Source organism: Nilaparvata lugens, chromosome 2 (assembly GCF_014356525.2).
Source record: "Nilaparvata lugens isolate BPH chromosome 2, ASM1435652v1, whole genome shotgun sequence".
Classification (NCBI taxonomy): Eukaryota; Metazoa; Arthropoda; class Insecta; order Hemiptera; family Delphacidae; genus Nilaparvata; species Nilaparvata lugens.
Genome location: NC_052505.1, coordinates 33772854 through 33790221, shown reverse-complemented (window position 1 = coordinate 33790221; position 17368 = coordinate 33772854). Strand labels below are relative to the sequence as shown.

The 17368-nt window shown below is 31.6% G+C and overlaps 1 protein-coding gene across 1 annotated transcript in view; it reads right to left on the bottom strand.

The window, feature by feature from the left end:
- Positions 1 to 1662: 1662 nt before the first annotated feature.
- Positions 1663 to 17368, bottom strand: part of LOC111049120 (S phase cyclin A-associated protein in the endoplasmic reticulum) — a 70476-nt gene continuing 54770 nt past the window's right edge. The window contains exons 27-28 of the mRNA XM_039420058.1: positions 9989 to 10159; positions 1663 to 3420 (exon numbers count right to left, since the gene is read on the bottom strand). Of these exons, the coding sequence (XP_039275992.1) occupies positions 3340 to 3420; positions 9989 to 10159 (252 nt within the window). The 3' untranslated portion in view covers positions 1663 to 3339. The remainder of the gene's footprint in view (positions 3421 to 9988; positions 10160 to 17368) is intronic.

Below are 17368 nucleotides of genomic sequence, written 5' to 3'. Positions count from 1 at the left end.
TCCTGATTCACAAGTTCGGTCATTATCCTCCTGATTGGTTCAAAACACTCCTTCAGGATGCAGGTAGGAATATCATCCAATCCCCTTGTCATTTTAGATGATATTGGGTCTATAGGATTTTTAATCATTCAGTGAAGACTATATTATATACCCAAATCTACCCCTTTTCCAATTAATATTGCCTCCCATAGTGCAAATCAAAATGCATGTAGGTCATATCACTTTCACTCCAAAAGATCCAACTTCAAAGAAAGTCATATTGAAATTTTGGAACAGAGGAAGTCTGGGTAAAATGTGGGTATTTTTCATACCTACAAATGGTTATTGCTATCTGTAAAAAAATGTCTAATGGATAGAATAAGATGCAAAAAAAGAGAAACATTGTTGTGTTGAAACAAGATTAGTTCCCTTTTCTGCAATAAATAATGTAATAGTGTGATATTGAGAGGGTATTATTGTAGTTGTTTTTGTGTTTCTTATATTGTTTTTCAGGTTTTTGAACTGAAATGAACTTTGATTTTACTGTTTGTTGAACCCTGCGTTTTTAGAGAATTGACTCTGTCTTGTTGGAATTTGCTAACTTGTTGCCTAGTTGTCAAAATTAAAGCAATTTTCGTGCATTTTCCAAGTGCAGTTTCAATTTCATGTCGAAAAAGCCACTGTATTTGAAAATTGTACGAGCATTGACCTTTTTGCAGCTTTGGCTTTTCCACTGGAAGTTATGCTCAACGCTCGTGGAGGGGGAATAATTTTTAGTGAAAAGGCCACAGTTCGAATTGAGACGTAACTGGGAAAACATGTAACGGTGTGCGACCCTCGGTCCTCTGAATGGGCCCATTTCCCATTCAAAGGGACAACTTGTTAAGTTTTCAGTAATTTTTATCTAGTGGAATAGGAAACCAAATTTAATATTGTTAGTGAGAGTAGAACCAGGAAATTATTTGTGCGTGTGAGTACCAATATAGTGAGTTTTCTTAAATCGTATGTGTGTGTTTCTGAAGAGTCGAAATTTGAATTGTAAAAATGGTAAGTGCCAAACTTTTGTTGTCTTCGTATTATAGCTCAAAATTTAGCAACATAGAATGACCGAGGCCCGAATTTAAATGCAGCAAGTTAGCAGGCTCCCAAAATGTGTAGATTGGGATTGAATACATTTTTGTGAATCAATTGCTGAATCACTTTGTTCTGTTTGAAAATTTGACATGTTACCTGACTATTAATTCGTTCTACCTATTTAGAGTTCAATAAACCCAAAGTTGAATTTTATTAGTATTTTTCATTGAAGTTCCTGGCTCGTAGTTGCTAGTTGCTAAAATAGGTGACAATTAGTTAATGATGATAATCTGTGCATTTGAATGAACGAATCCACTAAAATCTCCCAACCAATCAAGGATTCAAATAGAGATTTAATAGCATAATTTTGGTAAATATTATAGAAGAGAAGAAAAACCCCCCCCTCCGTTTACATTGGTGCGCAGCGGTGGTATAGACTACAAAAATGTCTATCAAACCACATGTATTTTATATATTTCATATTTGGAAGATTAATAAATAGAGACTAATATGTCACCGGTTACAGAAATGATTTCAGGTTTAAAAATACCTCCACCGGGTTACAATAATATCACTAGGAGGAAGAAAAAATGACAATACCGTTGCTTAATATAAAAATTGAATTTATTAACGAAATACAATATAATATTGTGAATAACACTAACAAAAATGTGTCATTCATTGACACTTTTGACTGTGATAAAAATTAGAAAATTATGCTCTAAATCTAATGTTTATTTATCAGTGCGAAGAGATTAGAATAGGTTAATACGAGAACTATTTTAATAGCCTCTTATCACTAGAATCAATATTATAATACTGTTGCACTGGAAATTTATGAGACTCTAAAAAGTGGTAGTGTGGATGCGAATTCGATAAGCATAATATTAGATCATAAGATCACTACACTAAAGTTCTTACTAAAGTTTTCACCTCTTAAATCAACGTTGGGTTAGGAACTAAAGTCAAATTATTTCTATATCAATAATTAGTATCTATAATTCTAATGAAATAAAAATTTATAAGTTCTCATGATGCAGATTTGAGGCGTGTGCGTGATAAAGAAGGATTGGAAGTTGAAAGTTGTGTCATTCGAACAAACTTAGCCAGGTTAATGACTTCTCATTTTTTTCTTTGATCTATTAATCAATACGATAGGTGTACCTTTTCAGATTTAGACTGCTTTATCACTGTATGAACGTTCACATTATTTATGATGTATATTTTAATGAGAATAATTGAACCTTCATCTATTATTCATAACTGATTAATTGACTTCAAATCGTCCTCATGATATTATGAACATTGAAACAGTGCAAGTCAGGATAACTCCCAGCAGGCCTATTACTCAAAATATAATGAACAAATTGATAATTATTATTCAATAAAAATATCCTCATAGTGAATAAAAATTTTCAATTAATTTTTTTCAGTAGATTACCTGATATAATATGTGCGTATCTAATAAATAGAGAATTATTTGTTATTCATCAGTCAAGTACATTAATGAGGTTTAAATATTTCACCTCATCTTCATGCACATTAAATTTATTATGCTGCTTCAGTTAGAGTTGAAAATAAATACTATTGTAAAAAATATAATATTCTAGACAATGGATAATACGATTTTTAATACATTAAGGTATGAAATTCCGAAACTCTACTAATCCTAAAAATACAAAAATCATCCTATTAAGGTTGCACATTCTCGTTGGCCAGGCCTGATAATTATAGAAAAATGATTGAATAACTAAAATGTAGTTTCCCATTCACTTGAAGATAAGTACAATAATTGAGAAATACATAATAAATATTAAAAATTCTACAATCACAAATAAAACCATCAAATTATACTTTCCATATATCATTCTCTAGATAATTATGTTCAATACAGAATTATGGTAACGAAATGAGTTATTGTATCAGCTTTCAAGATTATGCACTTGAGAAAATTGTAACATTTAATTAAATGAATAGTTTAAAGGCGTCAAGTTTTCACAAAAGACGCCAAAACTTTCTTAAGAAATTTTTCATTGTTTTTTCAAAATAGTATATCAAAGAAGACAAAGAATTGACCTCTGTGCAGCTGATGAACTAATATACTTTTGTTCCTTTTACTCAGAATCATACTACTAACTGCCATTTCAATATAGTGATTAATCTGTTTCATTATAATAAATATTATATTTGAATAGTAAGCACTGATTGTTGGTGGTAAATGTTCAAGGTGAGATATTGTTGGAATAATTACAAACAACTAAATATAATAATTATCTAGCTTGACCTTCACTTCAATATAAGATCTATCAATAGATTTCTGTTGTTCTTGTCTTTGGACTTGCAAGTTTTGAGAAAGTCCTCCAGCATCTGAAATTAAAAATTCTCAAATTAGAAATATATCAATTAAGTGCTGAATATTTGTTAAAATTTATTTAAAATTGTATTTTATTTACCAAATTAATAAGGTATAAATCATAATGGCGTTTTAAATACTTCAATACAAATGTTTATTTTTAAATTCGAATAGAATAATTATTATTTTGTCAATATTATAAGTCTTCATAATAGCAACAAAAGAATTTTTGTTAAGGAAAAATGTAATATTACAAATACCCCCCTCTTGACATAAAAAATTTTACTGTTTGAAAATTTAAAGAAAAAATTTACATTGACCCTAATGAAAATTGTTGAAATTTAAATTTGAGAACAGTAACAATTTTTTCTAGAAAAACATTACATGTCATCCAAAAATATTGAAAATTATTATAAAAATTCATCAATAGCGTTTGTTATATGTTTCCAAACAATATCTCAAAATATAGAATATCAATATTACTTTTGATTTAGCTTTATAATTTAAAGAAAAATATCTCAACAGAAAGTTTAATATGTAAAGAATAGTTTTTTTTTTTTGAAATTGCACATAAATTTAATAAATAGAAAAATTCAATTTTTATTGCATAAAAAAAATTTAGTATGTTGAATAAAAAATTATTATTATTATTATTATTTTTTTTTTTAATGAATTGATGAATTGTTACATTTAATTTTCACATAAAATTTCAATAAATCAAAAAATGTTCATTTCTTTCACTATTGACCCGGTTGATTTTATTGATGCACATTTTGGAAAACAGTCCGTTAAGGCACTCAGTATGATTTTCAGTTAAGTGTGACTCCAATGTGATGACGTTAAGTGTTGGGCTGATCTGGATGCACGTAGTGTTGGGCTGATACTGTAGTCGACTGCTGCATACCAAACTCGATACAGGTGACATCTCAGTTAGCATTGCTTCATGTTTGTAGTAGACGGCTGCATTCCAAACTTGATACCGGTGACATCTCAGTTAGCATTGCTTCATGTTTGTAGTAGACGGCTGCATTCCAAATTCAATACAGAGTCACATAAATTTTGTATCATATTTGTAATTATACAATGTACATTTCAGGCTTGAAATGACAATGTAATTCGTTTTTTGGAAAAGAGATAGACGCTGCATACAGGATTAATTTAGGTGAGGATTAATTTAGGTAAGGTTTGGTTTTTTGATATTTTCAGCTTTCAAGGTTTAGAGTTCTGCATACAGGAATAATTTAGGAGAGGATTTTTTGAATCAATTCTTTCATGATACTGTGACTGTTCTTCTGAATTCAAAGTTGTGAATGTGAACATGGATGGCAATTACCTCCAGGTAATGCAGTAGTGTTGAAGTTTGAGATACAGAGTCAGCAATAAGCATTGGCATTGCTATTGGTGTATGCTTTGGTGTCGGCTTTGGCATCGGCGTTGATATTGGCATTGGCGTTGGCGTAGCTATTGACATCAGCACAGGCATCGGCATTGATTTTGGTGTTGGCATCAGCATTGGCGCAGGCATTGGCGTAGCTATTGGCATTGATTTTTGTTGTTGGCATTGGCGCAGATTTTGGCATTGGCGTAGCTATTGGCATTGGCGCAGGCATTGGCATTGATTTTTGTTGTTGGCATCAGCATTGGCGCAGATTTTGGCATCAGCATTGGCGCAGGCATTGGCGTAGCTATTGGCATTGATTTTTGTTGTTGGCATTGGCGCAGATTTTGGCATTGGCGTAGCTATTGGCATTGGCGCAGGCATTGGCATTGATTTTTGTTGTTGGCATCAGCATTGGCGCAGATTTTGGCATCAGCATTGGCGCAGATATTGGCTTCGGCGCAGGCATCGGCGTAGATATTGGCGTAGTTATGTCACACTAGTTTGAAAATCACCCAAATGTTCTTAACACTCTTCATGGCGTTCACTTGTTACTGATTTCGAGATTCACATGATAACTATTTCAATGTTAATGTCTGTGCTGTACCTGTTATCTTAAAATGCTTATAAACTAAAAAGAAAAACTTGATTAGGCTATCAATACAATCTAATACACATGAAAATTATTTTAAGTATCTATGAAATTGAAATTTGTTAACATCTTATTATACAGTCAGCAATACATAAATTGTGAAATATGGACATATCAATGATAAATTTAAAAAAATTCATTTTCATCTATTCACTGTCCAAATATCAAAATTTTAATCCATTCTTCAAAATAGAAATAGAATTTCATAACACCCTGTATCATTATCAAAATTGTAAAAAAACATCAGATTATCACAACAAAATTTAATTTCAATACATATTTCAATAATTTCACACAATTGGTCTTCTATTCACAATCATTTCATAATATATCTGCATTTCATTATCATTTAATATAACATTTCATTTATAGCATGTTCATTTCACATTTATGATTTATCATTCAGGGTTTCAAAATTATTTAGTTTTAATTTTGTTCAAAAATTGTATAAAAAGCAAATTATTTAATATTGTTAATCATCGTTTGTTGGATACTATAGTTTATTTCGACTCTTCAATGTTCTAAACACAAACTACATTTCATGACAAAACTTTACTATCAATCATTAAACAAGAAACCATTCAAAACATCAATAATATTTTGCTTCAAAGGCAAACAATATTCATCAGTAATCATCATTTTGCATCTATGGCAATCAACATTATTAATCATTATTTTTGCATCTATGGCAATCAACATTATTAATCAACACAAAAATATTATCTCATTACTGCCTCTCTAAGTCATAACCTCTGTTATTCCTTCTTTAGGCAATAATGGGTTTCCATCTCAAAAAACAATCACATACCAGCAAAATTCTAATCAACAAACCCCACTAAAAATTCTACATACACTCCAGCATCCATTTCAAACGATAATCAATCATATCAAAATTTATAGAACAAACAGTTTCAAATTAAAAAAAAAATCAATTACAAAAACTTATTTCAAAATAATAATATAACAAAACGTTTTAAATTGAACCAATTAATTTTTTAAAATAATTTAAAATTTAAAGACTGTATAATAAGTACAAACATTTCAAGATTATAATACAAAGATGATCAAGATGAATACTGGGTAAATAAGTTCCCTAAAAAATACAGACAAGAAAAAAAAGAAAACTGGGTGGAAAGTTCCTAGATGTCTGTAAGGCAATGTGATAGCAGACTCTAGTATCGGACCACAAAAACAAAAGTATGCAAAAGGTTTTACAAACATTTGTTGTTGCAGTCATAAGGTTTTTATATCGCAAACAAGTAGGTCAGATAATCGAGTCCAGCCGTATGTGGTTCACGCCCACACCTCTAAAAGAATCACACCTACTTGTCTACCAAAAATCCAAAGTATTGGACAGCAAAGAAAAAATAAAATGCAAAATGGGTTAAAAGCCCAGAAGAAAACTATAACCTAATTACATATGGCTTATGGCACAATATGCAATGAAAGATGAGAACATGGGACAAAATTGCTCTGAAAAACCTAATTACCTAATATGATACCTAAAAAAAAAATAGACATGATTAAAATATGTAATACATGATGAAAAAATATACCACAAGCAAACAATTATTTACACTACAATGGATAGATTTTGGAAAAGTTAAGTTTTATCAACAATTAAAGATTAGGAAAATAAGCTACTATTTCAACTTCTAATATTATTTCAGAAAAAATACAAATTAAATGACTATGGACAAGATTGGTTAAGATATGCATCATAGAAGAAATTTACTGATATTACACAAAGACAGGAAGAATCGAAAATTGAAAAGATTAAGGGCCAAGAAAATAGGCTACAGGAAAGAAAAAAGACACAATTATGGACTCTTACCATACACTGTGTAGCGATTATGCTATTCTGAATCCCGGCATAACACAGGATTCCTAATCATTGTGTGTTGGGGAATACCCTTTCATCATGTGATTCACTGTCATCATCTTGTAAGTAAGCAACTTGAAACAACCTTTGAATACTAATACATCAATGGAAACTTTGTGTTTTGTTTTCTTCAATAGCATGATTTTATTCATGGGTTCATTTGTTTCAACAAAGCCGTTTTGCCTACAAAAGTTAGTCATGTTCACTTGAGAATGCATAGCATACACCTTTTCAATTCTCAGTTGAAAGTTGAACTCATCAACTTGACTCAAAGCAACATTCATTTTGTTTATATTGTTCCTAACCTCCACAGAAACCTGTCTCATGTAAACATTCACTTTGTTCATAGTTTTCCTAACCTTCAATGTAGCAATATTACTTTCATGATAGTTGACTTTCAGTGAAGACAACTCCCTACCTACTTCTTTATTCAATTCTACTATCTCATTAGGGTTGACTTTTTCAACAACAGTAACTAGGCCTACATTGTCAGAAACTTGAATGAGTTGATCTTGTAACTTAACACTACTATCATCCTGCTTCAATTTGTTTTCATCTTTCAATGTTTCATGTGCATTTTTCAATAGAAGGTTTATACTAACCTGCTCTAGTCTAATGCTAGCAAATTCTTGCTTCATCTCATCAAACCTAGCACTTTGATCTTGTTTCAAATCATCAAACTTTTGAGTTAAGAATGCTATAAGATTCAGATCATTTTTAATGTTTGCCATTTTGTAATATGCACTGATTCATTAAAACTTGATCTCTCTTGAACCGACCTCCCACTCAGCAACAAACCATTCATAACCTATCAAGATATCTATCTACTAATAATTTCTATAACCAGGGATTTCATGGTGTACCATTTGGGACATGTTTATTTTGTAATTTGGTCCCACCACAGGGGTAACATTTGCCGTGCTACCAATTTTTCCTTAAACGGTTGGAATAGCATTTAACACCTATCAACCTAAGAATAGTTGTCGGCTCCAATAAAATAGATTCTTGATAAACCGTGAATGGATCTATTGCCTATGAATGAGAAATCCAGTTTTCAGAGCAAATTAACTTATAATCTTCAGATGAAATTTTGGCAAAACACAGAAATATACAAAGAACAATAACTTACAAGCCTAATTATTTCAGAGTTATTACGAACTAAAATACTTATCTAGTTTACAGTTGAAACACAGTGGCTATTGGCTTTACTACACTAATAGCTAATTATGCACAAAAATTTATATAAAACTCAATTTAAAACATTAATAAACGAAAATGATTTAGAGCAAAACTCCACGACAATACTTGTAGCCAGCCATTTTTCAGAAGAAGGTCGAACAGGCAAAGACACAAGTTGCAAGTCACGAAAACAACGCCTCCAACATTACAGACACGTCACCTCAAAATCATAATTTACAAGTTTAGAATTCACATTCTACATCTGTTCTCAATAAAACTTTATTTTGAAAATGTTATTTTAAATTTTTATACATATATTCTATTTAAATAAACGATTTATTTAGTAATTTGTTAACCCTGCCTCGGTGACACCATGGAACAATGCAACAAACATTTACGATAATAAATTCTCCGTCAAAAAATTTGTCCGTCTATTGATAACTCTGACATTTACTATAAAGTTCCATAGATCTCGAATTGAAGATTCGATTCAAATGTGAGAAGAAAAATGTAATATTACAATTTTGAAACTATATAATTGAGAATTATTAGTGATCCTGGTAGTGGGTTGTGGCCCATCCAATTACAGTATTGGGCATTTGTCACAAAGTAAATAAGTGATTAATTAATACTTGGTACATTAATATACTGGACTCATTAGCTTGAAATTTTGCATATTAATATTTATAAAAATGATTTAATTGTTATTTTAATTATTTAATTAATATGAATGTGCATGATTATTAATTTACCGAGGATGGTTATAGACCTATTTTAAATTCTTTAAGATTTCAGTAGGTCAAATTTTTAATTAGACACTTGCGGAGCACTGGTTACCTGCTAGTCTATAGAAATAAAAATCGAGCCTCGAATTTTGACATTCAATAACTTTTTTATGTGTGCACCGAATTTTATGATTTTTCTTTAGTTGTGTTAGTTATGTTTAGCACCAGGTTTATGGCCTATGAAATTTATAATCCGACTTCAGGACTCCTTTCTATGGACCTTCAAAGCTTACATGTAATCCTTATGGGAGAAGATTTGTGAGCTGGGCACACACAGAAATAAAAATCAGCTGTTATAATCATTGCGTCATACGTCAGCCGTCGGTAGATAGTAGACAAGAGTGTGTGCTGTTCCATAACCGCCCATGTATTTTATTCTAAACTCCCAGACTAAAAACAAAATGACTGTTCTGTGTGTAACCATCCTGCAGTGCGGCCTCAGGTTGAAGACTTACATGCTCTAAAGACATTGCTTTGTTTCGAATAATTGTGCTGTCTTCGATGTTCATAATTAATTAATTTTCAGTAAAATATTTATTTTGCAGTTGGAAAATTATCTATATAAATAAAATGCCGCATCGCGCCGCCTCAGGTGTGCATCCAGCTTAAGTTTGTCATGAGATGCATTAAACTATTTGATTGTACGAAGTTCGCCGGGCCAGCTAGTTTAAAATAAACTTGATAAATGGATACTGATATGGTCTACCTGATAGGTGAGTTCTTGTTCGAGAATGGCTTTGTTGTCAGCGTTGTCCTTGCAGCAGGCGAGCAGAGTGGGAAACAGCACTTGGCTGAGTTCCGGTTTGCTGAAGTATTCGAACGGCAGACTGCACAGCTGCTGGAGAACAGTCGGCGTGGCTCCAGACTGCAACATCATCTGCACAAAAACATATTTCCATTAGAAAATAACTATTTTTGTTTCTCAATTTCTGTGATTGATGTATTTCGTATTGAACCAAAATTTTGGTTTAAAATTATGGTTTTCAACCAAAATTTAGTATTAAAAATTAATTGGAGTTGGTCAACAATATAAAGCATATTCCTGTTCTATCATCTCATAAACTTGTGTCATTTGATGTTACTAACTTATTCACTAACATTCCGGTGGGAGAAAGTCTTGAAAGAGCTGAGGAAATAATGAAAGCCTCTATCAATGATCATATACTCAGAGAAGAACTGATAGGATTGATGAAGTTATGCACTTAGCATAATTATTTCAAATTTAACAATAGATTTTTTGAGCAAAGAGAGGGGTATACTCAGAGAAGAACTGATAGGATTGATGAAGTTATGCACTTAGCATAATTATTTCAAATTTAACAATAGATTTTTTGAGCAAAGAGAGGGGTTGGCAATGGGGTCACCCCTCTCACCACTCCTAGCTGAATTATTTATGGATGAGTTAGAAAGTAGAATTATTGAAAATGGTCATTTCAAAGATGAAATTGTTTACTGGTTTCGATATGTAGATGATATTATTTGCTCATGGAAAGGAAGTAACAGACAACTAGACAATTTTCTTTCCTATCTGAATGGATTACATCGGAGTATAAAATTCACTGTAGAGATAGAACAGGATTGTGTATTGAATTTTCTAGATTTAAGAATAGATCATAGCACTGGTTTTCACAAGTTTTCTATTTTCAGAAAACCAACCCATACTGATGTTATCATTCCTCTTCATTATCATTATCATTCTTATCATTTCATTATCATTATGTTATCATTTCTTCATTCTTGTCATCCTATTTCTCACAAACTTGCTGCTTTCAATAGCATGGTCTATAGAGCACTAACAATACCTATGAGTCATCATGATTTTGATATTGAGATCACTAAAATTAAACAGATAACTGTCACAAATGGGTATGAAGAAAGTATGGTGGACAGATTATTGAGTAAAATTAATAGACAAATTTCAATCAATTCTAGCTTTGTAGACTCAAACTGTGAGGAGAAGACTTGGATAACAACCCCATATTTAGGCCTTGTATTTGATAAGATAGGTAGGGAATTGAAGAGGAATGGATTTCATGTTGCTTTCAAGACCAAACCGATTTTAAATGGTCTAGAGTAAAGACGATTTAGCTAGAGTAAAGACAAAATTGATATTTGGGATAAAAGGGGGTGTACAAAAATAAATGTGGTGATTGTAATGCTTGTTATGTGGGTCAAACTGGTAGAAGTTTCAAAAGTAGAATTAGAGAACACATCAGAGATTGGAATAAACAAAATGGGGAATCTAACTTTGCAGAACATTTGATAACAAATAATCACAAGTTCACAGTTAAGGAGAATGTTGAGTTTCTGCATGTTAATAACAAAGGCAGATCTTTAAATATTCTAGAGGCTTTAGAAATAACAAGAGTGATTAAGGAAAATTCCCAGTATAGTTTAAATGACCAGATTCATTTCAACCAATACAACATTACGAATTTAGTTTTATCATAAAATTGTAAACATATATTAGTCAATAGTTTTTCCATTTACATATTTGTTTTATTATCTTTCACACTTGTTTTCTTGGTTCTTATTTTGTACTGAAAGTAAATTTTGTTATCATGGCGATTCTGTCTAGCTGGGCCAATGGCAGGCGTTCATGCCCTTGACCAATAGCAGTACTCGCCTACTAGTATAAATTCTGCTGCTCTTGTATTTAGTTTAAGTTTATCAGAGATTGACAATGGTGTAATAACCGAAACCGGTCTTTCTAAGTATCAATAAATCTGTGGTTTTTGACAATTTCTTAGTCTTTTTCATTCAATATGAATAATTACCTCAATATCAACTTCTCAACTACACAAAAAGTATTTCGTATTAGTATATTTCTGTTGCATTATTGAAGAGAACTTTTGATTTATTGGGCCCAAAATTTAGACCCGTATTCTCAATAGTTGTTTTATTATAATCCTAGTTTAAACCATCAGCTGATCCAATTATTGTAACACATTTTAATAAATGTGACCATAACTTGATTTGGTCCTGTCAGGATTGTTTGATTGATTTTATTTTACTCAAATATTTTCTATATACGGCTTTGTTTGTGTGGTTAGTGCAAGAGGTTGATAGAATGATTCTATATTTTGCTCGAAGTTGTGGAGCAGCTCGTGTCTACGCACAGGTTTTATACCTATTGTCATGATCCATCCCTTTTTTGCTCCGGAATATGTAGGCTTTGTTGACTTGAAAGGATCACAACAGGAGAAGCACATCCACCTTCGCTCACATAAACCCAGAATTTTCTGTGATCTATGAGGGCGATAGGGGAGGTCAGGTTCTTCTGCATGTGATTTATACTATAATAAATTAAGCTTGATTTGCAAGCTGAAGAACCTGAAAGATAACTCATAATATAACAGTTCCAAGCAAGGAATTGAAATTTAGAACGACTGATTTTAAACAATAATTGTAATTTTATAAATAAATTAACACTTAAAAAGATGATGCAAACAGAATCAAATTTATGATACTATTGATAATTCATTTGGAATAATAAAATAAAGTCTTTCTTATTAATACTATTAGCAATTTCTGCATGAAAAGTATTTGAGTTCATGTGATGATTTTGAACGATCTTTACAATTTTTAATAGGTTTTTGATGAATCGTCGAGATATTTGATAAAGCACTATTGATTTTGGCCTTTTCGCGCACTATGTTATTGCACTTGTGCCTGATCAGGTCTTAATAATAATATTATATTATTCTCTCACGCGTACGTATGGTGATCTTCCTGTGAGGCTGCTGGTGGACATCATAATATGGAATTGTAGGCAATACACTCGCAGTAGAACGTTCAAAACAATAGGAACTTTAGTTTAAGATTCAAATAATAATAATTAGGAACTATACATTGTGCTACATAAACTACATTTAATTTAATAGGGAGAATTGGCTGCAGGTCTCCTTTCTCCTTGAGATTATCAGTAGCAAGTCTTCTTTTTCAGGCGAGGAAGTTCTTTTTTGGGAAGAAGAATTTCCACAGCCTAAATAATAAATTGATAATGGGCTAAATAACCAAATAATGCCAATTTCGGCAATGTATAATACAGTACTGTAGCCACAAAACATAAAAATAGGCAGTAAAACTGCACTTGCAAGAAGGGAGAGGAATGAGCAATGTTTTTAATATAATATTATAATTTTTAGAAATAATAAATTTCAAATTAATTCGACAGCTCGACTGACTTTTGTTTGGCGGGAGTAAAAATACACAAACACCCAACCACGTTGACATAAAAATAAGAAATATTTAATCAAGGTCTTGAAATCACCTAAAACCAATTTTGTTTGAGTTGTCCTTATCAGTAATGAGCTGCAAGCATGTAGACTAGATATAGTGAGGTCCACGTTATAATGGCAGTGTAGGAAGATGGGAGAAAAGGGTTGCCAGATCTCAGCCTTGCCACCCAAACAGCTGATACTCGTATATCTCATGAATTTAACACTGTTCATTATTGTTGAAAATAGTTGATCATATTTTATTTGTCAAGAAAATATATTTTTTAAAGATGTAATAATAAATTTTCATAATTGAGATTAAATATTTTGTCAATTAGTTAAATTTCTACATTGTTGATAAACGATGTGGCAACATCGCGATGCGTGAAGGAGATAGCGCCATCTGATTTGTTGAACGATAGACAAGGATAGCAACACCATTGCAAATCACACACTGCCATTATAACGTGGACCTCACTATAGCAAATGTGATGCAAGTGTCAAAAACTCACACATCTGATAAGCTAATCTAAGTAACAATGAAGACAATGTTATACGATAGAGAGCAATTTAAATGAATTCAGGTACTTTTAATAAATAATACAAACAGTTTTTGGTCTTACATTATTTGCAATTTGTTTTTATTTTCACGTTTGATCCTTCAAGTAACCTCAAAATTTAAGTTAGTTGGAGAGATGAAAGTCAGCTGTTCCAGATATATTGTAAACTGTTTAAATACTCAATAACTCGATAACTACTGGTCGAATTTCAATTTCAAGGGTATTGAAGAATAGTATTCTTCAAGTTTAAGCCCTAATAAAAAACAACAAAATATCTAACAACAGATAAAATTACATTAATCATGTTTGAAATTTTTTTCTCTTTCTAACAATACCCTTGAAATTGAAATTCGACCAGTAGTTTTCGAGTTATTGAGTATTTAATGACCAAAAGTAGGCATATTCTGAAAATATAGAAAAATCTATATATCTCGAAAACTAAGGTCTATAGGAAAAAAGTTTACTGAACATTTTTTGTCAGAAATGTCGAGTAAAATATATGGTCAACGGCTGTTACAACCTTGGTGGGACATCCTGTATACAAAACAAAATACAATTAATGAGTTATTCCAAGATACTATAGGTCTATCATACCCAATTATTTAAAGTGTAACAAACTGAAAAATAATTTACAATTTCGTGGAAATGTGCCTACATAGTGTGACGGAATGGTTTTATTTGAGAAGAATTTCTGGCTCCTCTGCCGTTTACAATCATTTGAGCATTTGAATAGTCCAACTCACTAGCCTTGTCTGACGTCACAACAATATTTTGTTATTTTCTGGAACAGCTGACTTTCATCTCTCCAACTAACCTAAATTTTGAGGTTACTTGAAGGATCAAACGTGAAAATAAAAACAAATTGCAAATAATGTAAGACCAAAAACTGTTTGTATACTTTTTAAATACTATGAAAATATCGAAAAATCTATATATATCTCGAAAACTAAGGACGATAGGAAAAACATTTACTGAACATTTTTTGTCAGAAATGTTGTGAAGAATCTGTGCTCAACGGCTGTTACAACCTTGGTGGGACACCCTGTATATTTTAACTAGTAGTTCTGTGAACAGTAGACTTCGAGCTCAGTGAGTTACATTGACCAGTTGTTATGTTTTCTAAAAAATTGATAAATAATTTATCAATTAAAAATGTCTAGAAAAAATCCTAAATAAACATAGATCTTTCTGTCCTATATCGCACCGTGACGTGTCGTCCCGGAATGTGAGTGTGAGCGCTGTTATCAGGTCTGGCTGTAACTGTCTACAACGTCGATGGAAAGATACAATTTTCAAGATGTTCGATGTTTTTGAACGGGTAGTATTATAGTCCACTAGACAGCTGATTTATGATGAATAATTCTATAGTTTGATTTTTACTCCAATATTGGCGTATGAAGGAGGCTCCTTTTTCCTTTTATATTATCCTTGAAATGCAAAATTTCCAAAAACATTGTATATACGTCGACGCGCAATTAAAAAAGGAACAAACCTGTCAAATCGATGAACTCACTGCAGCTCTCAACATCAATAAACTTCACTTACAATGCCAATTTCACTTGACTTCTGTGAATAGGTCAGTAACAAGAAATTGGTTTAAATTGCAGATGCATGAGGGGAATGCATTGATTGATTGATTGATTGAGTACTTTATTTATGTAGATAACAATATATACTGGCTTATACACTTATATACAATAGCTTACAATTAAAAATAAAATTTATTTATTAAATTTATCAATTAAAAATGTCTAGAAAAAATCCTAAATAAACATACATCTTTCTGTCCTATATCGTACCGTGACGTGTCGTCCCGGAATGTGAGTGTGAGCGCTGTTATCAGGTCTGGCTGTAACTGTCTACAACGTTGATGGAAAGATACAATTTTCAAGATGTTCGATGTTTTTGAACGGGTAGTATTATAGTCAACTGTCTACTAACGTTAATGGAAAGATACATTTTCAAGATGTTCGATGTTTTTGAACGGGTAGTATTATAGTCCACTAGACAGCTGATTTATGATGAATAATTCTATAGTTTGATTTTTACTCCAATATTGGCGTATGAAGGAGGCTCCTTTTTCCTTTTATATTATCCTTGAAATGCAAAATTTCCAAAAACCTTGTATATACGTCGACGCGCAATTTAAAAAGGAACATACCTGTCAAATTTCATGAAAATCTATTACCGCGTTTCGCCGTAAATGTGCAACATAAAAACATTTAAACATTGAGAAATGCCAAACCGTCGACTTGAATCGACCTCACTTCGCTCGGTCAATTATTAAGCACTGTAACATATACAATTTTGGAAATAAACACATTTTTGACTTTGAACTGCTATCGAGCCTACGGGCACATACAAGGAACGTTACAAAAAATAATTAATGTTTATGAATCCCAGACTATAATACTCTAGATAGCATGTGCGAGGACAAAATAGCAACATTGTTTTAATATCATAGTGAGAAGATACTATTGAAGAGTTGGATTAAGTTAAAATGTTAAAATGAAATTGAATCAACTGGTAGTTTAAACACACTATAATAATAATTAATGCAACCATAACTTGATTCAATACTGGATTAAGTTGAACTTGGTTGAACTGAAATTGAGCATAAGAGCCATAATACAAATATGAGAGGCAAAAACAATTTTTTCTGCATTATTATTATGTGATTCATTCAATATTGAAAATGCAGAACGGTTTTTTCCAGTTAACATTTTATTGCTTTCATCAACGTGGAATAGAAAGAAATTACAACACGAAACCGTGTCTAGTTGTTCAAAATCTCAGCATTCTTTATAAATAACATTGATGCCTCCCAATGAACCAATGTGGACATTGTGACATATTGAAGAGAATCGCAATATAATTATAAAGCTCCATTTCAAAATACACATTCATACTTGTGTCCATTCAAGTAGACAGTGTAGTCAAGGTAATGTATTAAGTTATAGTTTCAGATTGGGAAAATTCTACATCAAACGATATAACAAATTATCTTTACATTTTATTATTATTACAGATAATACTCTCGATTATTATGTCTAATATATATATATATATATATATTTTTTTTTTTATTCTGCCTTTGCACTTGCAATTGAACACTTTAGCACTAAACTGATTGGTGTGGCTTTGTGCGTTGTAGTCTTCTTACTCCATGCACGTTGAGCAGCTGGATTGCTTCCATGTTGATGTAGTCGCACTTCTAATATAATATGATAATATTTTTTGATACTTTTAAACTACTTATAGACATGAAAACTGGAGACAAAAAGTTACGCGGTCAATGCGTTTAGT